Source organism: Centruroides sculpturatus, unplaced genomic scaffold, assembly GCF_000671375.1.
Source record: "Centruroides sculpturatus isolate CEXI.00-Female unplaced genomic scaffold, Cexi_2.0 scaffold469, whole genome shotgun sequence".
NCBI classification, from domain to species: domain Eukaryota; kingdom Metazoa; phylum Arthropoda; class Arachnida; order Scorpiones; family Buthidae; genus Centruroides; species Centruroides sculpturatus.
Genome location: NW_019384793.1, coordinates 301,761 through 328,567, shown reverse-complemented (window position 1 = coordinate 328,567; position 26,807 = coordinate 301,761). Strand labels below are relative to the sequence as shown.

The following is a 26,807-nucleotide window of genomic DNA, read 5'->3' as shown; positions in this document are numbered from 1 at the left end:
ACAAATCACATCTTGGTGGACAGGCAGTTACTGAATTACTTCTGTAACCTCCTGTTCACCTAGATGTTGTGTTTTATTCCTACTATTGTGTAAAGGTTGTCTTCGAGTTATAATTATCATTTTGAATAATTGAATAAAGCTTAATGAACAAAAAATGATAGTCTGCCAGTGCCGTAACTAGGCAGGTGCAACAGGTGCACCTGCACAGGGCCCATCTGGAAGAGGGTCCCAAAATGTACGGTGTTTGTTTTATTATTTTCCCAAACCTAATTAATTAAGGGGCCTAAATGCAAGTTCCTGCACAGGGCATAGCAATGGCTAGTTACGGCACTGCTGTCTGCTGTAATTTGTATCATACTGGTCGATTTGACAGGATAAGGCAAAGTGATGCGACACAAATAAGACCTGCCATAGGCAAGTGTCTCCTGGGAAAATTTTCTACGACAAACTGGAATGAACCCGTGACCAACTATTAGTGTTTGGTGGTTTTTCCCGTTTGGCCACTGGCTGGTGTAATGTACCATTCAACAAATTTTAAGCAGTGGATGAAAATACTAGGTAAATAAATGACCATATCAAATGCTTGAAACATTTTATTCATTGTATAGGCAAGGAAATTAAAGTTTTTAGTACCAAATTTAATTTTGCCATGGAAATTGTTTTTACGACATGTGCATGAATTTTCATTAAATGACATTAATCAACATAAAAAATATTTTTATATATATGTTTTTGAGGTCAAATAGCATATAGATTGCTAAACATAAGAGATCTAAAAGAATTTTTTTTTTTAAAACTTAAAATTACTTTTCTAAAACATTTGGCATAAAAAATAAAAACATGACAATATACATATTATGTATAATATATATATATATATATAACAGCTAATTTGAAATTAGCCAGAAATGTACAACATAAACATCCTTTCAAGGATGAATAAAGCGAGGAGAAAACAACAGTTAAAGCAGTAATAAAATCACCAACATTAGTTTTTTTTTGTTTGTATGTTTTGTGAAAGTGTGGTAAAATGCAACTTAAACTTTACTAAAAAATCAATGTGCATAACAAGTGCATCTTGCACTTTTCATAATTAACCGAAAACGCATGGCACTTCGACGAGAGTGAGAATCTCGCCTTTCACGGTCACGGGTCCGAAAAAACCATGTTAGAAGTATAAATTGTTTTGTTAAGACTGTATGAAGAAATGTCGTTCGAAGTTGTTTTCGGAGAGAACAGACGATACCAGACTAGACTCGGAAGACGAGTAAGGCGGAGATGCCGTGACGGGCATGACCGCCATCACTTCTGCAATCTTAGATTTCAGCTCGTCTATCTCTTTATCTCTCTGCATGAGAAGTACTGAAAGAGAAGAGTATATTTTTCATGTTTAAAATATGCAAGATGATAAAACATTATGTTTATTACATTACAAAACTTCTTACATTTAAAACATAAAAAATTGCAACATTTGAACTGAGATTTTGATGTTTTGAATGCATGAGAAATATTCGATAAACTTACCTTGTGCTATTTCGAGCTGACGTTTAACTTCCCCGAGTGCAGAGAAGAGATCAAGTTTTAAACGTGTCTCTGCACTCAGACTTGTTTCCAGATGAACATTTTTGTCTTGCATGGCACACAGGGCGGACATCAACACTTCTGTTTCACCGTGAGAATCTTTATATTTGCGTAAAAGCTGAAAATGGAACGTAACTCATCAGAATCTCTTTAAAACGCAAACTTACAATAATTTTGGCATTGTTTGTGTGTTACCTATAACGTACGCTTAATGCATGTGTTACCCATGGTTCCGTGTGGCAGAGCACACGCATAGGTAACATACATGAACATAAACCAAATTTTTTTTTAATTATTTAAATTTTTGTTAGTTGTTTACAAATTATTAATAATATCAATAAGTTCGCACTTCTGTTTCTCTTTCTGTCTGTTGCAGTTTCTCTTCGCACAACTTAAGCTCTCGTCTTAACTGTTTGATATCGGATTCTATCTCTCTCTGTCTCATCTTGCAATTTTCTGTGCATTCTCCCGACCTAGACAATTTGAAAATTTATAAGTCTCTCTTTATCAAAACATTAAAAATTATTTAGATTTCAATAAATAACTACTACTTTACTTTTAATATAAAATATCAAAAAATTTATTATATTGTTGTGTTAATTGAGAATTGGACTTGACAAGTTTTAAAACAAAATATAATGTATTTCACTGAACACTTGATGATACTTAGAACGTCCCAATAACAGTGACAGATTTCTGTGGAATAAAACAAATTTCATTGGTAATTCATTTTTTTATGTCCTACAGTGTCCACTAAATGTTTTCCCCCAACTGACCACATGCACGAACTCTTCACAAAATTACTTATGGACTTCCATATAATTGTGGTCGTATTCTATCTATAAACACATCAAATTTCCATCTTGAGGTCAGGAACTGTTTATGGATTGTTGGCATAGATACAAGATTTGGCCCCAAAGAAAAATGTCACAGGATGTCAAATCTGGAACTGTTAATGGGACATCTTTTATCTAATGATTTGTATATTTGTTAAATAAATTATTTTTCATCCTCCAAGCTTCTCTTACTTATTATTACTACTTAAAAAATATAAAGTAAAAAAGTCATGGTTAAACAGTCATACCTCAATTTATTGCTACCATTTGTTTCTCTCTGAAATTGGTACTTAACTGAAGCACTTGAAACAATAAGAATGTATATACAATAATGAAGTACACACAGAAATTTAAAGTTTGAATCATGAGATCTGCTAATACATATGTTGTTTGCAATGTAAAATCATACAAGCTGGTATCATAAAGTTCTCGAGCTGTAGCTAGAATAACTATCAATCATCCAAACTGTGTTTACTGGTGAAAATCACTTTCAGCTCTGCTGAGTCAGAATACTGAGTAAAATCAGAGAATGAATTGACATTCAATCATTATAAATGGTTTTGTGAATTAGTGCGAGGACCACTCTATGATGGTGAGAATGTCAAATAAATTCAAGCAATATGCATCCATCAAGTTTTGTGTCCAACTTGAGAAATCTACCATGAAGACACTCAAAATGCTTTATGGCACCATTTGTTAGGCCAAACACAGGCTTTGTGGCATTTGTATTGTTTCAAACCATGTTCATTGTTTACTGAACATTATTCACCGAGAAATTGTTCCTCCTAGTATGATAATAAATTCCGATTTTTACTTTGATACTTTGAAGCACTCGAGAAAAGATGTGCAAGGAAAAAGATTGGAACAGTGGTGCAATGGAAATTGGCCACTGCATCATGACAATGTGCCCACTCACATCTCCCAAAAGACAACACAGTTTATGATAGAAAACAAGATGATTGTCCCACACATTCTGTGACAATTGCCTTGTTACCCAAAATTAAATTGAGGCTAAAAGGGTGCTGCTTCAAGACTGTCAATGAAATCCAAATAAACTTGCAGGCAGCACGTTTGCTTCAGGAAGGAGATTTTTACAGTGTCATTGAGTCATGGAAGAGGTGCTTGATTGCCGTATACAGTCCCAAGGGAACGATTTCGAAGGGGACAGATTGGAGTAAGATAGCCCTGTAATTTTTTATAGGTTTATCCTGGAAACTTTCCAATACTATCTTGTACATTTAGAGTACCATAATCAGGATAGTGACAAGTCTTTTACTTTATATTTGTGGGAAAGATCTTTTTGTAAGCATTCATTAGTACAAGAGTGGTGCTATATTAAGTTTAGACAATTTTTAAATATTTTGCATATAGGCATTTTGTGCTTTCAAGTACAAAATGCCTATATGCCTAAATTTAGTTTAAATGCTTCTAAGACTCTCTTTGTGTCTCTATATGTAATTTAGATTACCCAAATTGCTAATACTAAATATATGTATCCATATACTAATGTAAATAATAAAATATAAGTTAGAAATTTATATATCAGATGCAAATTATATCTAAAATATTACCTGACAGTTATCATGGAAGCCTCTTTCTTATTCTTCCTTTCTGCATTCAACTGATTGTCTAATAAATTTCTAGCTTTTTTCTCTTCTTGAAGTTTTTTCTCTAACTGACCAATTGTATGTTTGTCTTGCTGTCTGGCCGTCACCAGATTATGTAATCTAAAATCACACATTAGTTAATTTTTATCTATTTCCCACCTGTTGTTTTTTCATTTAATCTAATCTGACTCACTTATTCTGAAGGTTTTCATTATCACGCTGAAGTTGGGCTAATTCATTCTTAACAGAACGCTCTCCCATAACAAGAGAGTGAATCTGAACCCTTAATTCTTGCTCGCACTGCTGACTTGTTTGTAAATCTGCACTCAAACGTTTAATGTCCGCTTCTAATCTAAAATATCAAGAATAACAATAATTTAACATGAAATGAATACGTAAAATTTTCCATAAACTTTAGCATACCTAGACATGTGATCATCTTTTTGGTTTAAATTATTATTAACAGTCACGTCCTTCGAATTATTCTTATTTCTTTTTCCACTATTTGAATGCTGAACGTTATCTTTCAGGCTGTTACACTTCCCCGATCCTTTTGAAGAAGACGTCTGACATATAGCTATACAGTTATTAGTTTTAAAAGAGGTCTTGTCGCGCTTATTGTTCTCGTCGTTTTCGTCGTAATCGTTGATGTTCGTTGATCTCTGCACGACATGACTCTCTATATATTCAAAATCAGGTTTGTCCATAGTGTGACACGTAATATGCTTTTTGACATCCTGTAAACTAAATTCAGACAAGGATGGATTATTAAATAAAACATTCTGAAGAGCCATAACCAAATTTCTTCCACTGCTGTCGTTATTGGATAACTTTTCATGAACGACACCTACACCATTAGCAACAATTTCCTCTGTTACTTTTATAGATGCTGTAAAACAGTAAGGAGTAATCAGTAATTTTATACTGATAGTAGCAATAATTATAATAATATGCTAACCTTTATCTGGAGAATTTGTTGTTGTGGAATTACTAGATTCATTTGGTAATGCTTGCTGTAAAAGTTGCATATAAAATTCATTCTCTTTGCAAACTTCTTTCTGCTTTCTCTGCAATAAAGTATTTATCAGGATGATTAAATCATATATAACTAAGAAAATGTATAAGAATGATAAATGGTATTGTATCAAATGAACAGAAATTAAACTTGTATTTAGAACTTTAAGTTCAATAAAAATTAAAAATTACACAGCGTGTTCCTAAAACAAAATCTTAAAATCCAAGTCTTGATAACTTATCTTCAGCAGTTAAAATATTGTAAACACCAAAAAATTAGCTGTTAAATATCCTAAAACATATGTCAAATAAATGTTTAATTTAGCCCAAATATAAACTAGTAAGGAGTGAAAACACGTGGATTTTAGAGATTTCAATCTACGAAAGCATTCAATTTTGTTTTGGCTTATGTATATCAAAAGAGGGTGAAACCTCAATTTAGTACCACCATTTTGTCACCCCTTTAATTAGCATTACGTTTGGTTCTACTATTTCTATAAAGTGCCATAAAACACAAGAAATGGCAACCCCCACTATAGAGAAGACATTTTGCATTCTGTGGTTTACAAAGTCAGAATCACTCTTCATTGTGTAACACAAGTAATCTGCGGGAGCAGAAGAATTGTAGCTGTCCTGAGAGGAGCAACAGCAGACACCCTATGGCAAGTGTAAGAAGAATTTGAGTATCAGTCAGCCACATTCTGTGTGACAAGCAGTGTATGTATTGAGAAATTATTGTCCTCAATTATGAACCAAACTTGCTTGTTTTGTGGGTAAAACATACATTTACTTAACACTAGAACAGCTACATATTTCAACTTATCAATTAGAACTACCAATATGGCAGAAATGTCCTGTAATGAAAAGACCCCTCCAATTAAGTTTTTTTTACAATATGTTTATTTATTTTCCAATTAGAAGTTCGGACTATATACAAAAATATATTTTATTTATTTTATTAGTCAAAAATTTTAGAACAGTTAATTGATTAGTCACAATTCACACAAGTTAAATATTTTCTTTCTGCTGCAAATATACTTTTTATAAGGGAAAGTCAATAGTAACCTTAATTATTTTTTTTATTGACAAAATATATATACGTGAATGAAAACACTTCATTACTTTTGAATGTAATTCCCACCAAATTCAATACGTGGGCCAGCACTTCACTATTGCTTGAATTCCACAAGAAAAAAAATGTTTTGGTTGAATGCACAGCTACTCACGCACTGCTGTTTTCACTCGCTGCCTGTACAGAATTTGATGCACCAAGAATGTGCTTGAATGATTCAAAAATATAATAACCACTCTGCAAAAGGTCAGGCAAATGTGGAAGACATTCCATTCGCTAATCCAAAATTTTCTGGACTGTCACACAAGATGTGGGTGTGTGGTTATGCATTGCCATGCTGTAAAAGTATACCAAATTGAGCCAACTATGACATTTTGACCTTATTGTGGGTTTCAAATGATCCTAAAGCAAGCTGTTCTGCTCACTGATAATCCTTTGGGCATATGATGCTCCAGAATTAAACCCTTCTGATCCCAGAAATGTGTGAGCATACTTTGCTTGCTCACTTAGTTTTGGCTGAAAGTGACGAACCCATGATTCATACCTGGTAACTACACTACTCGAAAACTGGATAACTACATGCTGCTCTTGTTTAGAGCATTTCTATAAGGATGCTTAAGGTTTTCTGACATCACAATCCGCATGATGCCTGGCATGCCTGCATGTGCCAAATCTGCACGCTTGAAGACGCAATATCTGAATATTATAGCATACCTAATGAAATTTAAAAGTTTTCATGATCATATTAAAGTTATTTTTTACTCACCAAGTACATACTATCTTTATAAAGATAAAGATAATCAATTTTTGCTTTCTTCTTTTATTTGGTTGGAATCATTGTTTTGTGCAGGTTCTTCAACAAGCTTCAAACAATACTCTTGTCAGGGTATTTTTATTCACGACATTTGCTTATAAGCAATCTGTCTGCTTATGGCAGCTAGATCAAGCTTGTTGTAGAATATATAAATGAGCAATCCATGCAACGCTGTCTTCACTGACTGTTTGCATGCCATCTGGACCACAACGTCCACACAGCATTTAGTATGATTGTAGTGTGTAACTGTCTCGTGTAGTTTTTCTTGCTATCTATTATAATTTGAATGTCGGGATGCTGGCTGCCCAGGATGATGACATTTTAGCTCTTCTTCTCTTGGTAAAGGATTAATTATAGTTATATACCATATATGCTTTTCAAAATTTGATGCTGTTTGCATGTTTTTTTCAGCTGTTGGTGATATATATTTCCTTATAAGATAGAATAAAAATGTTCAGAACAGTCAATTTCCTTTTAGCTTTTCCCTTTACCAGTGAAAGTGAGGTAAATAAACTCTCTCTCACAATATTTCTATCTTTATCAAGGAAAGTTTTGACCAATTTCAGGACAACGCGGTCAGAGCACTGCCGATTGTTTAGCTGCATATTTTCTGAAATGAATGAATTCAATACGTAAATACTTTGTATCTTTACCAAAAACCAGAACTTTTCATCATATTAGTATGATTTGGAAGCCATAAATTTGATAAACTACACTGAGCACAATAAAAACACAAAGAGCATAAATATAACAAAAGATTCTCATTTGGCCTTCCATACTGGTATTAATGAGAAAAGCTGGTAGCGGAACAAAGTGGAGTACACATACTGATTTGTGACTATACTTTCCATTCCACTATTATTACTTTTTGTAAAAAATATGCACCGGTATTGATGAATATTTTACAAAAAAGAATGTAAAATTTCATATCAACATTTTTAGTGGTATATTAAAGTAAATAAAAACAGTTCAAGAACAAGTATAAAATACACAAAATATGTAGCCATACAAGAATGCATTGCTCTCTACTGGTATCTACTAGACGTATATTCATATACTTAGCTTGTAAAAGAACTTACTGCACAAAAATAATGATAGAGATATACTTTCAAATAAACTCTAATGCTTAATATTGACCTGATCATAGACCAGATAAAAATTATTTCAATTGTAAAAGCATCAATATAATGAAAAAAATTTATTCTGTTGTTTTTATCAATGGCACATCATGTTCATCTGACATTAGCCTTAACGTCATTATTATGATGTTAAGGCTAATGTCGACAAGCATGATTTCACGTCTGTCATTTTTGACAGACATCACAAAATTGCAAAAACATATGGGAGTGGTCAGACGAACATGGATGTGAAAAATAATGCTGCGTTACACTGGGTCGTCCCTGATAATCTCATGACAGATATAATATGTATTAATCTATTTCTTGTATCCCTTGGATTTGTATTGCACAAAATATTCTACTGATTTAGAACAATCTTCCCATTCTTTGTAATAATTTAAATTATTTCTGTTACATTTAATATGTATTATATTTCTAACGTTCTTGTTTTCATAAGTTCCAACTGAAGAAGACTGATGGAAGTAGGTTAAAAAACATTTTTGATTAATTAAATATACTACAAGAGTTATACAAAGTGTACTGCTTATTTCGTTATAAAGCAAAACTGTTACTGAGTAATGTGGCAAGAGGCAGGCCACATAATATTAAATACAATTATAAAGTAATTTAATTTGAATTTTAGAATATTCTGGAAGAAAAGAACAACAGCCCAGAGTGGAAATGGAACACTCAATTTTTCTTTAGTGAGAGAAATATTTCCAGCAACAATAAACTTATTACACACAAATCAGGAACGAATCAGCAAAAGGTGGCAATTTGTCATAGTGCCGTACTTTCCTTAAATGTATGTTTGTTTTGTGCAATTTTGGAAAAAATATAACATTGTGGATGCCATAGGAAATAGCGACTTGGCTTGGCAAAAATTAACTGATAAATGCACGAACGGAGTGTGAAAGAAGTTATGGCTGAAGGTATCCAAGAATTTTCAACAAGAATAGCCTATCGCTGTATTATTATGTTGATCAAATTGTCAACTTGATTGATACATGAGATGTAATGTAGATGAGCAGGATATTGGGGAGTTCCTGCAGGTTTCTGGTAAGAGCCTTACCAGCAATGACTTCAAGAACTGGCACTACAAGGAATTCATGTAGAACTTGAAAATAGAGATTCTGAAAACGAAGAACCCAAACAACTTGCTACAGAATTCTTCAGTAAAAGTTTGGTAATGATAACCGAAATCATTGATCAAACTGTAGCAAACGATCCAGATTTTGAAAGGAGTGAAAAAGCAAAACGAGACATTTTGGATGTGATCTTCTGCTACTGACATTTGCTTAAGGAGAGAAAAAACCAACAAATGAAACTTCATGACTTTATTGCAAAAATAAAAAAGATTTTCAGAAAAGTCAGTACTTTCGTCACAAAAAATTAATTAAATATATTATTATACATTTCTGTGCACATATGTTTATGTGTTATTTAACATATATTATTATACAAATTAATATAAAAATAACTTAAAATTAAAGTAAATCTTTTTTTAATTTTTGGTCACGTGTTCCCCTATCCCTATTTACTCTATGTTAAAATGGTCTCATTTAACGATGTTTCGCTTAGTGCTTTGTCATCTAGGAACGCATCCCCCGCATTAAGCGGGGTCTTACTGTACTTACTGTGTGTACGTTGATGCGTAAGGTCTGTGCAGTGTTTGTAACACGGTCCTCTGTTTATACACAGATTCTGTCTATCTTGTCTCATGCAATTTAAGCTGTTATATTGTCATTATCATACACATTGTCAGTTCTATTGCTTGGAATGTAACACTACTGTACTCCATGTCTTTCTACCCCAACTGAGCCTAGCGGTGTCAGAAGAAATAAAGCTTATTTTGTCTGTTTGTCGAACTTAAAAATTTCATGACTTAGTAGTTTCAATATATATATAGAGTACTGTAACTTACATGAGCTATACATTATAAACCTGTATTATTTGTATAGATGTAGTTTTAATTTTTGGTAGAAAAATATGTATTATATATTGTTTAGTGATATTTATTTTACTGTCTTTGGCAATGTTTTCTAAAAAATAAAAATAAATAATAAACAATCAACATAAGTTTGTTTAAAAAAAAAAAAATCAGGAAATGATTATTGATTCATAGTTCAGTTAATTGTCATTCTATTGATGTTAACATAAATATGAGTTAACAAGAGATAGGAAAAAGTCAAAAACAATCCTTTCAGAGAGCATTTGTAATTATTGATAACACAGCATAATAAATTACAACACTTAGATCAGTTAATATATTTCAATAAGAATAATAGGAATAAAAAATTGTCTTTTATACTTTTTCAGATGCAATTAATAAATATAAACAGAACATTTGAAATTAGTGACAGATTTAATGAAAATAAACACAACGCTATTTTCAATCAATAAATATATGCATACTGTTGCTAAAAACAATTTCATGTAGATTAAAGCTGGCATATAGTAGGATAACGATTTCAAAGCAGGAGGACATATAACTGGAGAACAATTTCATCACAAATGTTGCATATTAAGTTGTACAGACATTGGTCAGTTTGCATCAACTGCTAGATTGCAATTGCCGTTTTCTAATTTGTAACACTTGTGATGAAACTGTGCTTTAATAATTTATCCTTGCACTGTGATACTTTTTACTTTTTCACTATCATTCCATGTGCAAAATTTAATTACTATTGCATATCAGCATGAAATGTTTTGCAAATGTATGTATATTAAACATATCAATAACTGATTTGGCAAGTTTGACAACCTCATTACATTTTCAATACAGAGATTTTTTCCTTAAGATTTACTGCAGTTGCAAAAAACTTTAAATCTCAAAAATAATTATTGTTAATGACAAATTATTGGTATGAATCTTTGCTCCACAGTTTAAGAACAAATTATTTTTATAATAATATATTCTATCCTTGATAGTAGTAATTATTAAAATTAAATGGAGGATAATTTATCATCTGCAGGTGATGTACATATTAGTAATAATCAGGTAAAGAGTAGCAAAAGCTTCTGACTCTATAGGAAAGCTTAGCTATGACAGTAAAAGAATCTTAGTACTTAGCATAGCTTCATAAGCCGAATAGAAAATTAATGATGTCAATGTTATATACATACATATATAGGAAATCCTTATTAGTTTGAAATTTGGAGGATGGAATATTTGCAACTTAAAATTTCAAATTATTCAAGATTTACGTATTTCTGTATAATATGCCACATGCCATGTAACTGATGTAGTTTACTAAGCAAATGAAATACAGCTACTTATACAGAATGCTATTTTCGTTAATTAATAGTAATATTAATAATATAAATAAACTGCAGTTAATAAGCAACACATGTCCAGTGAGGTCACATTGCCAAATTAATTTTATAAAAAGTAAAGCAGAATTCCTCGAAATATGGCCTCAAAAGTAGTAGCCTAGAGCAGTGGACGTCAACACTTCTGAGCTCACAAATAATTAAACTAACAATTTTAAATCTCGTAAACCACTACCATAAATGTCTTTAAGCAATACAAACATCTATAGAATACAATCATTATATATATTATCTTTTCAGAACTAGTGTGTTTGACTGATTAAATTCTACACAGTTTATCTATGTACCATTAGTATTTGTTTTGTTCTCTCATGGTGGTTCATACAACAGTTTGAACCTAGCTTAAGTCCATTTTTATCAAATAAAAATCAAAAACTCAACGTAAAACAATGCACTGTCTAATGCTTTCATTTTGAAGCTAATTATGCATTTTTAGGTATGTTTTGCATTTTCATCCCCAAAGATGGATCTAAGACATCTAAACTTGATTTGTTTTTCAATTGAAACAATCAAATAACCAAGTACATTTGTAGTTTATTTAAACTAATAGTGTTAGTGAACATTCTAATTATAACAAATTAGTGTGAAGTTTGTTGCAGCTCGTTTGAAATAAGTTTATGAATTCTTGGCTCTTTTCCATGAAGAGCGACAATCACATTCACAAATTTATTTATTGTTAATTATTTATTGATTTATTGACATTATTATTTATTGGTAACAGTCATTTCATGTTCGGCTTCAAATAAAAAACCTGCGATGAGTGAAAAACAGAAATCACACATTTTGCATTTCTTTTGTATGCTTCACGTAACCTTCAGTTGATCAATCTCCAAATTTCTCTACGGACCATCAGTGGTCCATGGATGACCAGAACATTTCAAATATCTCAATCTGATACTTGTAACCCAATCTTGAAATACCAAAACCCAGCCATATTTTATGAAGTAAAAGAAAAAATGGGTAGTCCATATATAATATGACACCTGAAAATGTGTCACTGTAAAATTAGATTAAAGTTGTTCTTGGTATAATATTCTCTTACAGTAAGGAGGCACTTTGATTTAAATGAATGATTTAACATATGCATATGACAGTTTGGATAAAATTTTCACTTCAAATTACAAAGTAACTGTATTTCAAACTAATCAAATTGCTTAATGTGTAAATCTGCATATCCTCAATCAGGGCAAATAGTACAGTTACCAACTAATGAGATTTCAAACTATCCAAGTTGAAATTAACAAGGCTTTCCTGTATTTATTCTTGTTACACCTGATCAATTAATGTATCATTTTGCATGGCCTGAATAACTTAAATATGGATTCATGCAGTCGTGACCACACACACTCTACAGGATTCAAGTCTAATGAATACTAATCAGTTAACGTAATACATCTGGGAGAAAAGGGTTTTTTTTATTTCCTTCGCTGAATGCATCACTTCACCTATTTTGTAAATACATGAGATAAAAAATATGACTAATCTGGTCTGAAACTTAATTTAGTATATCAGAAACTTTTTGACCACCCTATATTTATCAAATTTTTATTGAAAATATTTTCAGACAAAATAAAATTATTATTTCAACATTTCCAAATGCCATTTAATTGTTTAAATCTTAGTAGGTTCTTTAATAAAAAAATTAAAGGACCTGTATATCTAAATTATAGTCTGTTGGCAAATGTAATTATCATGACATTTGTTGTAATTGCAATGAAAAGTTTAGATTTAAGGCATTTGCATATTTTTTAACAAATGTTTAATTTAAACTGTATATAATAATCTGTTTGTAGAATAATATTGAAAACTGATCATCATGCAGTACATTCAAAAATACATTAGTCTCACTAATCTAGCCCTCAGTGATTCAGAATATCCTCCAGTAAGATTGCCTATATGCTATCGTATCCATAAAAATATTAGTCATATCACTTTGTAAAAAGAGCTGTCAAAAATACAGTTTAATAAAGTAAAAATTACATTATAAATGGATACTAGTCCTATCTTCGTTGCTTGCCATGTTCAATAACCAGGAACGACTATTTTCCATTGCAGAGAGAACCTTTCTTTAGAGGCTATGTCTCCGCACAAATATGTAAAACAGTCTAAAATGTCCACAGGTGACATTTCCTGTTTATTTAGATTTCATGTCTATGTACAATATTGCATATCATAGCATGGTATGTTATTTGTGCCCATCCACCTTCAAAAAGAATCAGTACCAAAGAGAAATAGGTGAGTCACATGATTCGTTTTCTTTGGGCCTGTACACTCACACTAATCTGAAACCCCTATGTGCAAGGAATGGCAGATAAGTATGATTCTAATGTATGAAAAAATGTTTTACTTTAATTTTATATTTATATATAAGATATCAAAAAATGTAATTAGGATATTATTTTATGCAAAAATATGATTAGTAGCTAAAAATTTTAATTTTTGTTTTTTTATTATTGTTGTTGTTAAGATGAATTTATTTCGATTAAATTGTGGGTATCTATTTCTCAGCAAAGAAGTGATTTATAATGATAAATACGATATATGAACATTATAATATTTCATATATAAAAATATATATCATGCCAATAATTATATACAAAATACTCTATCTCCTTCGTAATGGTAAAGTGTTAATTCCATTAACATAAATTTGCAAGTACTTTTGACATGGCCTTCAGGCAATACAGAATATTTTTATTCCATATTATTCCATATATTTTATTCTTTTTCTGGTCAAACAAGTATTATTTCATTTGACCAGAAAAAGAACGTGTTTAAATTTGCAAATATTAAAATTCAAATGTAAATATAAATAGAAGATATTAACATTAAAATCATTTAAAAAGGAAAAACAGATAAAATAATAATAAAAATAACCAATAAAAATTTTTTAAAAAATTAAAAATAAATGTAAAATAAGAATAATACTTATGAAAATAAATATAAAATAATAAATATATAAATCTAAATATATGACTCAAGGCACTGAAGTAATCATTTGAAAGTTTAAACAGTGAGATCTATTGATATATGCCTGAAATTTCTAAAAGTAGCTTTGTTTCACGGCTCTAATGTAGAAATGTATAAGGTTCCCAAATAGCTTTGTAATCAATATTGTCTGAGTATTGATGATTCAGCCAAAAAAGGTATAAGATTAAGATCTAAAACATCCTTGGATAGTTCTGTAGGACATCTGTTGTTTCTGATGTTCTATCAATGATATGAAAGTTTTCTGTTTGTAGCCCCTTTGTAATATAATCTTGAGTTCATGTTTGGTTGTAGTAAAGGAATCATATAAATGCCTGATTTTTCTAATGTTGATAAACTATCCAAATATCCCTGTCATTACAAAGTATACATAATAGTGGTTGAGACTAGATTAAGAGGATAAAACTATATTTTTTAAAAGCTTAGTATGTAATGTGACAGAACCTAAGTATGAAATGGGTTGGCTTAAAAATAGAAAAATTAATGTTTGTATCATAAAATGTTATGGAAGGAAAGCAGGTTTTATATACACAATTCTTGGTGTGTGAATTTATTTATGTGTAACATGCTTTCTGAACAGCAATACATATTATCTGCAGTTCTTTATGTATAATAAATTGTAAAGGTGGATAACATACTTGTATGAACATTATAATAACTTTTAAAAAAAACTGCAAATAAAATAATGAAATTTATGAAAATAAATTGAATGAAAATAGTTTGTATACTATCTATAAAATATCAATGTGATTGTCTCCACATCTTTGTGTTTAATGATAAAGCTGATTGTAAACTCTTGGATTATGCTCACAATCTCCAGTAGATGGCATTAAAAATTCAATGCCTTTTCTATAGTGAAATCTTTTCCTGAAAGTTCTCAAAAACATAAGTAGATAGCAAGTTTTTAAAAGCTCAGATTTGTTATTTTCAATAAATTTTTAAATCATAGAAAATAACAAATTTCAGTTTCTAAATTCTAAACATTAACAGAAGAATTAAATAGAATTCTAACACAAAAAACTGTTCGGTTCTGTCTGTTTCCATTTTCACAAACTTTCAAAACAAAAAAATAAATAAAGATTTTTACATAGATGAAGAATTAAATTTTTAACACAAATCTGCTGGATATTACATGCATAACTAAAGAGATAACAATCAGCCTTAAGTAGTAAATATTTACATTATAAAATTAGGTCTAATTTCTTATTTAATTTAAAAGTAGATATAATAAATTAATTTTAATTTACATAAAACGATAAATTAAAAAAAATATATACACTTACCAGCCTTAATCTATATCCAACGTAACTTTTAAAACCAAACCCTAAGGTTACAACGACACCTGAAAATGTGTCACTGTAAAATTAGATTAAAGTTGTTCTTGGTATAATATTCTCTTACNTGTTTATGTGTTATTTAACATATATTATTATACAAATTAATATAAAAATAACTTAAAATTAAAGTAAATCTTTTTTTAATTTTTGGTCACGTGTTCCCCTATCCCTATTTACTCTATGTTAAAATGGTCTCATTTAACGATGTTTCGCTTAGTGCTTTGTCATCTAGGAACGCATCCCCCGCATTAAGCGGGGTCTTACTGTACTTACTGTGTGTACGTTGATGCGTAAGGTCTGTGCAGTGTTTGTAACACGGTCCTCTGTTTATACACAGATTCTGTCTATCTTGTCTCATGCAATTTAAGCTGTTATATTGTCATTATCATACACATTGTCAGTTCTATTGCTTGGAATGTAACACTACTGTACTCCATGTCTTTCTACCCCAACTGAGCCTAGCGGTGTCAGAAGAAATAAAGCTTATTTTGTCTGTTTGTCGAACTTAAAAATTTCATGACTTAGTAGTTTCAATATATATATAGAGTACTGTAACTTACATGAGCTATACATTATAAACCTGTATTATTTGTATAGATGTAGTTTTAATTTTTGGTAGAAAAATATGTATTATATATTGTTTAGTGATATTTATTTTACTGTCTTTGGCAATGTTTTCTAAAAAATAAAAATAAATAATAAACAATCAACATAAGTTTGTTAAAAAAAAAAAAATCAGGAAATGATTATTGATTCATAGTTCAGTTAATTGTCATTCTATTGATGTTAACATAAATATGAGTTAACAAGAGATAGGAAAAAGTCAAAAACAATCCTTTCAGAGAGCATTTGTAATTATTGATAACACAGCATAATAAATTACAACACTTAGATCAGTTAATATATTTCAATAAGAATAATAGGAATAAAAAATTGTCTTTTATACTTTTTCAGATGCAATTAATAAATATAAACAGAACATTTGAAATTAGTGACAGATTTAATGAAAATAAACACAACGCTATTTTCAATCAATAAATATATGCATACTGTTGCTAAAAACAATTTCATGTAGATTAAAGCTGGCATATAGTAGGATAACGATTTCAAAGCAGGAGGACATATAACTGGAGAACAATTTCATCACAAATGTTGCATATTAAGTTGTACAGACATTGGTCAGTTTGCATCAACTGCTAGATTGCAATTGCCGTTTTCTAATTTGTAACACTTGTGATGAAACTGTGCTTTAATAATTTATCCTTGCACTGTGATACTTTTTACTTTTTCACTATCATTCCATGTGCAAAATTTAATTACTATTGCATATCAGCATGAAATGTTTTGCAAATGTATGTATATTAAACATATCAATAACTGATTTGGCAAGTTTGACAACCTCATTACATTTTCAATACAGAGATTTTTTCCTTAAGATTTACTGCAGTTGCAAAAAACTTTAAATCTCAAAAATAATTATTGTTAATGACAAATTATTGGTATGAATCTTTGCTCCACAGTTTAAGAACAAATTATTTTTATAATAATATATTCTATCCTTGATAGTAGTAATTATTAAAATTAAGTGGAGGATAATTTATCATCTGCAGGTGATGTACATATTAGTAATAATCAGGTAAAGAGTAGCAAAAGCTTCTGACTCTATAGGAAAGCTTAGCTATGACAGTAAAAGAATCTTAGTACTTAGCATAGCTTCATAAGCCGAATAGAAAATTAATGATGTCAATGTTATATACATACATATATAGGAAATCCTTATTAGTTTGAAATTTGGAGGATGGAATATTTGCAACTTAAAATTTCAAATTATTCAAGATTTACGTATTTCTGTATAATATGCCACATGCCATGTAACTGATGTAGTTTACTAAGCAAATGAAATACAGCTACTTATACAGAATGCTATTTTCGTTAATTAATAGTAATATTAATAATATAAATAAACTGCAGTTAATAAGCAACACATGTCCAGTGAGGTCACATTGCCAAATTAATTTTATAAAAAGTAAAGCAGAATTCCTCGAAATATGGCCTCAAAAGTAGTAGCCTAGAGCAGTGGACGTCAACACTTCTGAGCTCACAAATAATTAAACTAACAATTTTAAATCTCGTAAACCACTACCATAAATGTCTTTAAGCAATACAAACATCTATAGAATACAATCATTATATATATTATCTTTTCAGAACTAGTGTGTTTGACTGATTAAATTCTACACAGTTTATCTACGTACCATTAGTATTTGTTTTGTTCTCTCATGGTGGTTCATACAACAGTTTGAACCTAGCTTAAGTCCATTTTTATCAAATAAAAATCAAAAACTCAACGTAAAACAATGCACTGTCTAATGCTTTCATTTTGAAGCTAATTATGCATTTTTAGGTGTGTTTTGCATTTTCATCCCCAAAGATGGATCTAAGACATCTAAACTTGATTTGTTTTTCAATTGAAACAATCAAATAACCAAGTACATTTGTAGTTTATTTAAACTAATAGTGTTAGTGAACATTCTAATTATAACAAATTAGTGTGAAGTTTGTTGCAGCTCGTTTGAAATAAGTTTATGAATTCTTGGCTCTTTTCCATGAAGAGCGACAATCACATTCACAAATTTATTTATTGTTAATTATTTATTGATTTATTGACATTATTATTTATTGGTAACAGTCATTTCATGTTCGGCTTCAAATAAAAAACCTGCGATGAGTGAAAAACAGAAATCACACATTTTGCATTTCTTTTGTATGCTTCACGTAACCTTCAGTTGATCAATCTCCAAATTTCTCTACGGACCATCAGTGGTCCATGGATGACCAGAACATTTCAAATATCTCAATCTGATACTTGTAACCCAATCTTGAAATACCAAAACCCAGCCATATTTTATGAAGTAAAAGAAAAAATGGGTAGTCCATATATAATATGACACCTGAAAATGTGTCACTGTAAAATTAGATTAAAGTTGTTCTTGGTATAATATTCTCTTACAGTAAGGAGGCACTTTGATTTAAATGAATGATTTAACATATGCATATGACAGTTTGGATAAAATTTTCACTTCAAATTACAAAGTAACTGTATTTCAAACTAATCAAATTGCTTAATGTGTAAATCTGCATATCCTCAATCAGGGCAAATAGTACAGTTACCAACTAATGAGATTTCAAACTATCCAAGTTGAAATTAACAAGGCTTTCCTGTATTTATTCTTGTTACACCTGATCAATTAATGTATCATTTTGCATGGCCTGAATAACTTAAATATGGATTCATGCAGTCGTGACCACACACACTCTACAGGATTCAAGTCTAATGAATACTAATCAGTTAACGTAATACATCTGGGAGAAAAGGGTTTTTTTTATTTCCTTCGCTGAATGCATCACTTCACCTATTTTGTAAATACATGAGATAAAAAATATGACTAATCTGGTCTGAAACTTAATTTAGTATATCAGAAACTTTTTGACCACCCTATATTTATCAAATTTTTATTGAAAATATTTTCAGACAAAATAAAATTATTATTTCAACATTTCCAAATGCCATTTAATTGTTTAAATCTTAGTAGGTTCTTTAATAAAAAAATTAAAGGACCTGTATATCTAAATTATAGTCTGTTGGCAAATGTAATTATCATGACATTTGTTGTAATTGCAATGAAAAGTTTAGATTTAAGGCATTTGCATATTTTTTAACAAATGTTTAATTTAAACTGTATATAATAATCTGTTTGTAGAATAATATTGAAAACTGATCATCATGCAGTACATTCAAAAATACATTAGTCTCACTAATCTAGCCCTCAGTGATTCAGAATATCCTCCAGTAAGATTGCCTATATGCTATCGTATCCATAAAAATATTAGTCATATCACTTTGTAAAAAGAGCTGTCAAAAATACAGTTTAATAAAGTAAAAATTACATTATAAATGGATACTAGTCCTATCTTCGTTGCTTGCCATGTTCAATAACCAGGAACGACTATTTTCCATTGCAGAGAGAACCTTTCTTTAGAGGCTATGTCTCCGCACAAATATGTAAAACAGTCTAAAATGTCCACAGGTGACATTTCCTGTTTATTTAGATTTCATGTCTATGTACAATATTGCATATCATAGCATGGTATGTTATTTGTGCCCATCCACCTTCAAAAAGAATCAGTACCAAAGAGAAATAGGTGAGTCACATGATTCGTTTTCTTTGGGCCTGTACACTCACACTAATCTGAAACCCCTATGTGCAAGGAATGGCAGATAAGTATGATTCTAATGTATGAAAAAATGTTTTACTTTAATTTTATATTTATATATAAGATATCAAAAAATGTAATTAGGATATTATTTTATGCAAAAATATGATTAGTAGCTAAAAATTTTAATTTTTGTTTTTTTATTATTGTTGTTGTTAAGATGAATTTATTTCGATTAAATTGTGGGTATCTATTTCTCAGCAAAGAAGTGATTTATAATGATAAATACGATATATGAACATTATAATATTTCATATATAAAAATATATATCATGCCAATAATTATATACAAAATACTCTATCTCCTTCGTAATGGTAAAGTGTTAATTCCATTAACATAAATTTGCAAGTACTTTTGACATGGCCTTCAGGCAATACAGAATATTTTTATTCCATATTATTCCATATATTTTATTCTTTTTCTGGTCAAACAAGTATTATTTCATTTGACCAGAAAAAGAACGTGTTTAAATTTGCAAATATTAAAATTCAAATGTAAATATAAATAGAAGATATTAACATTAAAATCATTTAAAAAGGAAAAACAGATAAAATAATAATAAAAATAACCAATAAAAATTTTTTAAAAAATTAAAAATAAATGTAAAATAAGAATAATACTTATGAAAATAAATATAAAATAATAAATATATAAATCTAAATATATGACTCAAGGCACTGAAGTAATCATTTGAAAGTTTAAACAGTGAGATCTATTGATATATGCCTGAAATTTCTAAAAGTAGCTTTGTTTCACGGCTCTAATGTAGAAATGTATAAGGTTCCCAAATAGCTTTGTAATCAATATTGTCTGAGTATTGATGATTCAGCCAAAAAAGGTATAAGATTAAGATCTAAAACATCCTTGGATAGTTCTGTAGGACATCTGTTGTTTCTGATGTTCTATCAATGATATGAAAGTTTTCTGTTTGTAGCCCCTTTGTAATATAATCTTGAGTTCATGTTTGGTTGTAGTAAAGGAATCATATAAATGCCTGATTTTTCTAATGTTGATAAACTATCCAAATATCCCTGTCATTACAAAGTATACATAATAGTGGTTGAGACTAGATTAAGAGGATAAAACTATATTTTTTAAAAGCTTAGTATGTAATGTGACAGAACCTAAGTATGAAATGGGTTGGCTTAAAAATAGAAAAATTAATGTTTGTATCATAAAATGTTATGGAAGGAAAGCAGGTTTTATATACACAATTCTTGGTGTGTGAATTTATTTATGTGTAACATGCTTTCTGAACAGCAATACATATTATCTGCAGTTCTTTATGTATAATAAATTGTAAAGGTGGATAACATACTTGTATGAACATTATAATAACTTTTAAAAAAAACTGCAAATAAAATAATGAAATTTATGAAAATAAATTGAATGAAAATAGTTTGTATACTATCTATAAAATATCAATGTGATTGTCTCCACATCTTTGTGTTTAATGATAAAGCTGATTGTAAACTCTTGGATTATGCTCACAATCTCCAGTAGATGGCATTAAAAATTCAATGCCTTTTCTATAGTGAAATCTTTTCCTGAAAGTTCTCAAAAACATAAGTAGATAGCAAGTTTTTAAAAGCTCAGATTTGTTATTTTCAATAAATTTTTAAATCATAGAAAATAACAAATTTCAGTTTCTAAATTCTAAACATTAACAGAAGAATTAAATAGAATTCTAACACAAAAAACTGTTCGGTTCTGTCTGTTTCCATTTTCACAAACTTTCAAAACAAAAAAATAAATAAAGATTTTTACATAGATGAAGAATTAAATTTTTAACACAAATCTGCTGGATATTACATGCATAACTAAAGAGATAACAATCAGCCTTAAGTAGTAAATATTTACATTATAAAATTAGGTCTAATTTCTTATTTAATTTAAAAGTAGATATAATAAATTAATTTTAATTTACATAAAACGATAAATTAAAAAAAATATATACACTTACCAGCCTTAATCTATATCCAACGTAACTTTTAAAACCAAACCCTAAGGTTACAACAGGATAACCAATGCTAATAAAAATATTAATTTATTATAATTAATTTGAATAAATTAATTCAAGATTATATGATTTAAAATCTTACCAATGTGCTGCAAAAGGTCTACACAAATCCACATGAAATGGCATATTTTTCAATTCTTTAAGTCGCACAGACGCTTCTATATATACAAATAGCAACCATAGAGATACAGTTGGGAGACAAACGCCTCTATCTGCAAAAAAAAAAAAAAATTAATTAATTAAAAAATAATGGAATTCATCTTAACATTAACATAAATATAATCTGAAATTTCTATTTACCTGTATGCCAAACGTACTGTACCCAAACATAGGTACTCGCTGCAAAAAAGAGCCAATGTACTGGGATAAATAGATAACAGATCATGTCGGATGTCACAGCAATAATGACAAAAAATATAGAAAACGCCTGAAACAAATATTTTATAATTAAAACTGGCTTATGATAATCATGATAGGAATTATAATCGCTCATTTACTTACTCTCAACTAATATTAATTAAGAGTAAGTAAATAAGAATACGAGTAGTTGAAATTCTGGTTTAATTGATTTCAACAAAAAAAAAAAAAAAACTAACTTAATAAATAATAAGTTCTTCAGCATATAACTGAAGCAGGAAATGCTAGAAATTTAAACTATTGTACTGTAAACCAGAACTTTATAATTCTCTCTCTAGGCTTTTATCAGCTAGAGAAGGCAAACTAAAATTGTTAAACCTGTACATGCTGTGCATTACTTTGATCAGTGTGATGTGAGAAGGACCCAAAATATAAGAAAATGTAAGTAAGCAGAGAATGAATCGAACAAATCTAGCAAAACTCGAATAGTTTTGTTAGATTTTTTTCCTGCTGGAAAACTTCAAAAGCAGATGACAGCTCCTGTAACAACTCTGAAGCTTAGCAAGATCGTACCTATTTAACTTCCTTTGCTTTTTTCCCTTGCTTTTAACACAGTTTACACAACCTTGCACATAAAGTTTAAACTAATAAACATTCCAATACTGCAACAACTGTCGATTTGAACAATCATTGTTTTTCAACTGTTTTGGCCAATAAAACCATTCACATAAACAAAATACTTTCAGTTGTTACTAGGATATGACATTTAGAGCACTGATAATATATGATAAGTGCAAAAAAGACAGCTTAAAAATTCCTGTTTACCTGATAATGAAACTTACTGCTTACTGTAATCAAGTTCCAATTATGGCATTTGTAAATGAATTTTTCAGTCTTGTGTAATGGGACAAGCTAATACTGATAACAGAATTTACAGTTATAGTAGAAAAATTCTGTTGTGTAGATACTAACCTTCATTTTAAGTTCTCATAACTAAAGCCAAATGAACTGCCGGATTATCAGACTATGTAAGTAATTAAATACTAATTAATTTGTCTAGAGGTAGGCAGTGTTTTATCTAGTATTTAATTAATTATATAGCAGTATAATTTGGCATTCCATTTGGTTTTCTAGTTGTTTTTTTTATAATAAAATTTGACAATGAAACAAGAATACTGGGCTTTTATGAATGGATATACAAGGTATGATATTACTTTTGCTTTTTAGTATTTTAAGTATAAAACTTGAGAAATAAAATAGAAATTAGTGCGTAAATATAAAGAATTTTTTTTAGAAAAACACCAGTGTTTATAAAATAACACTGATGATTACGCAGAGTACGATTTAACAGAACTACAATGTCAAACTAGTTTTATCTGCCAATACACGATTACAAAGAAAACTGATGTGGTGCCAGTAACATTTCTAATAATAAAAGCTGTTTTTCCAGAATTTTGTAAATTCTCCTTTGTCACAAATTGAAAATTTCAAAATAAATTACACACCCAATTTCTCATATCACAAGTAATTAATTAAATAGTATCTGTCAGCACTTTTGACACAATCATATATAATTTTTAATTAAAAAAAATTGTATAAGTATTTTGATTTATGTTTTATTTAATTATCAAACGTGTTCGGAAAAAAAAAATTACGTTCTCTGTGTGGTACGCTGTTGCAAGTTACTATTTTAAAAAATGTTTTTTTTTTGTAACTCTATTATAAGAGAAATTATTTGGTTTTGTTTACATATGCTGTTTTGTATAAAAATAAGTATGAATAATCGCACTCATTTGATAGTTGCGTTTTAGAAATTATGTCATTTTGTATTTTTACTCACGAGTTTAAATATCAGCCATAACATGTGCGAGAATATCCAGTGTATAGAATTTTTAGTTTTAATAGCAAAATATGTAATATATAATCAAAACTTATATTACAAACTTAAAAACATAATATAATTAATTTGTTTTAAAATTAATTAGAAAATTATATATTTTTTTTAAAATGCAGGGTCATCCAAAAAACGATAGATTTTAAATTATTGTAATTATGTTAATTACTATGTGAGAACATTGTAATGTATATTAAAATATTAGAAAACCATTCAAATTTCACATCTGCCATTATAATTTCTCCATGTGTGCACCTCGCATCATCCAACCAATGCTCAAGTTCTTCCTACATTTGCTACAAAACATCCATCACATTCCTCTTCCCTTGGCACTCACAATTCTACGAGTACCGTACATTATTTGTGTTGCATGGTGACAAGTGATTCCGGCTTTGTAAACCACAGAATGCAAAATGCCTTCCGAGACGTGGAGTCACTGTTTCTGTTCATAAATGTAGACAGGAGACTTAACTCTGATGATTATCCTATCGATTGGGGTATGTTGCATACTTCTCGGATAATAATTAACATAATTGCAGTAATTTAAAATGGTAGTATTCGTTTCGGAAGCTCTCATATTATACGCAAGAATGCATAAAATCTACTCACTTCAATATTTAACAATTATAAAAGCTGCTTTCGTAGAGTTTACTATCGAACTCCCAAATATTTTTGAGCCTATAAACACATTAGGATGAGCCTATAGATCCAAAAATATTTGAGATTTTTATATCAATTAGCTGAAATATTTTTTTCTAAATATTATTAATTTAACACATTCATAAGCATATACTTATCATTACAATAATTATTTTAACGATATTTAACTTCAATAATTATAATTATTTTTACTTCAAAAAATGTCAAGAGAAATATCATATTAAGTGAATAAATATAAGCATCTATACATTAATAAAGTGATACTAAAAACTTACCAATCCCTGATATTTAAAAGAGTCATAAACACTTCTCAATAACAACCAGAATGGCCATAAATATTCAAATCTAAATTCCACAATAAAATCAGCCAGTAGCATTAATGCCCATAGCAATAAAAATTTCAAATACAGGAAAGTACTGCAAAGAAAAGCAATAAAATTTTATAAACTTGTTTATCGGAAAACAGAAAATATTGTTTTATAATTCCATTTTCCAAATTTTGTAAATAAATAACACAAAACAAACTTTTATAGTTTCAAATTTACAATTTAGAAATGTAAACAAGTTGTATTTCATGCTGCCATTTTTTTTAAAAACATTGACGTTACTAATTATAAAATTTGTGCAGAGCTGTTAATAATACTTAAAAAATTAATTAAACGTGTAAATTATATTTATAAATAACAATTTTACAAAAGAATTATGAATTAATTAATTAAAATTTAGCTGTAAGAGTATTTTCCGTCCTTTATTTTGCTAATTAATTACGTCTTTAAGGAATAAACTTGACGGATATTATATAATTCTCTTATATAACTAAGTATATTATTTAAAACTAAATTATCATAACTAATTACGAGCATACGAATGATTGTTTGACTGTTTTTCTTTTTTTTTAAATTAATTATCTCTGTTGATCTAATCCCATAATCTTATGTTTATATGAGTTTTACATAAATATTTTGCTGTGTAATTTATAAAAATAGCTAACTGGTATGAATTTGCATAAAATTAAACACATTTTTTACACAGAAAAAAACACTGGAACAATATCGTAAAACAAAGGTTTATTTGTTTTGCATTGTCGTCAACGTACTTTGTAATTTAAATTTGATAACTTTGCAATAAACAGAGCTTTCGAACTGTTAAAATAATTGCATACATTATCCATTGATCAATTTACATATTTAAATATACACACTGCCATTGTTTTCGGACAATTGCCAATTAAAAATATATCTTGAAAGGACTACTGAAAGAATATAGACAGGGAGTAGTACAGACATCATTAATTATCTATTTAACAAAATAATTTTAATAGAGCAAAACAGTCTTACACAAATGGTTATGAATTGGTGCATAGAAAATGTAAGGTTGAGTAACAAAATAACTCTATAAATATTTCCGAGAAGACAGTTCATTGCGTTATTGCATCAATTTGCTTCTTCGAAAAATTATGTTTCAGAAGTAACACAACAAATGATTGTTTTTCGGCATTAGAACCTTTAAAATCGGCTTAAAATATATACACAAGTACCTTAGACAGTGCATATTTTATGTCGATTAAAAGGTTCTAACGTCGGAGGACAGTCATTTATTGTGTTACTTGTGTGATTTGGCATCAAGTGGTACTCAAATTTCAGTAATTACGTTTTAAAGTAACAAATACAGAAGTTGATGGGAGATATTTGAAATTCGAAACCTAATTCAAACCAACTTGTATTATAAATCGCCTGTTGTAAGAACTTCTACCTGCCTTATAATGTTTCAAATTAAATTAAACTTGTTACTAGTTATTTAATAAACACTTTAAATGTGAAAAAATAAACTTGACATGTCATTACAATTAAAAAAAAACAGGTAAAATTCGAAAAGAAATTAAAAATAATTACGATTATGT

At 29.3% G+C, this 26,807-nt stretch overlaps 1 protein-coding gene across 2 annotated transcripts; it reads right to left on the bottom strand.

Moving 5' to 3' along the window:
- Window positions 1-575: 575 nt before the first annotated feature.
- LOC111629354 (macoilin-like) lies at window positions 576-25,320 on the bottom strand. 2 transcript variants are annotated; one of them, XM_023373247.1, is made up of 11 exons: window positions 25,183-25,320; window positions 22,297-22,423; window positions 22,079-22,208; window positions 21,940-22,006; window positions 4,983-5,091; window positions 4,448-4,913; window positions 4,218-4,376; window positions 3,989-4,144; window positions 1,931-2,054; window positions 1,525-1,699; window positions 576-1,362 (listed from the first exon to the last, which is right to left on the bottom strand). In XM_023373247.1, the coding sequence occupies exons 1-11, from the start codon at window positions 25,282-25,284 to the stop codon at window positions 1,190-1,192; spliced, it is 1,788 nt and encodes a 595-aa protein (XP_023229015.1). In that variant the 5' UTR covers window positions 25,285-25,320; the 3' UTR covers window positions 576-1,189. The 2 variants fall into 2 exon arrangements, with proteins under 2 accessions (XP_023229015.1, XP_023229016.1); XM_023373248.1 differs by lacking the exon at window positions 25,183-25,320 and adding an exon at window positions 22,752-22,833.
- Between the last annotated feature and the right edge of the window lie 1,487 nt (window positions 25,321-26,807).

Bases quoted from the DNA above. Each gene is read 5' to 3' on its own strand.
- LOC111629354 (XM_023373247.1), bottom strand. From the start codon at position 25,284: ATGCTACTGGCTGATTTTATTGTGGAATTTAGATTTGAATATTTATGG. The intron at 2,055-3,988 runs GTAATATTTTAG...CAAATTGTCTAG, and splicing joins GCTTCCATGATAACTGTCAG to GTCGGGAGAATGCACAGAAA. The intron at 1,363-1,524 runs GTAAGTTTATCG...CTTCTCTTTCAG, and splicing joins TCAGCTCGAAATAGCACAAG to TACTTCTCATGCAGAGAGAT.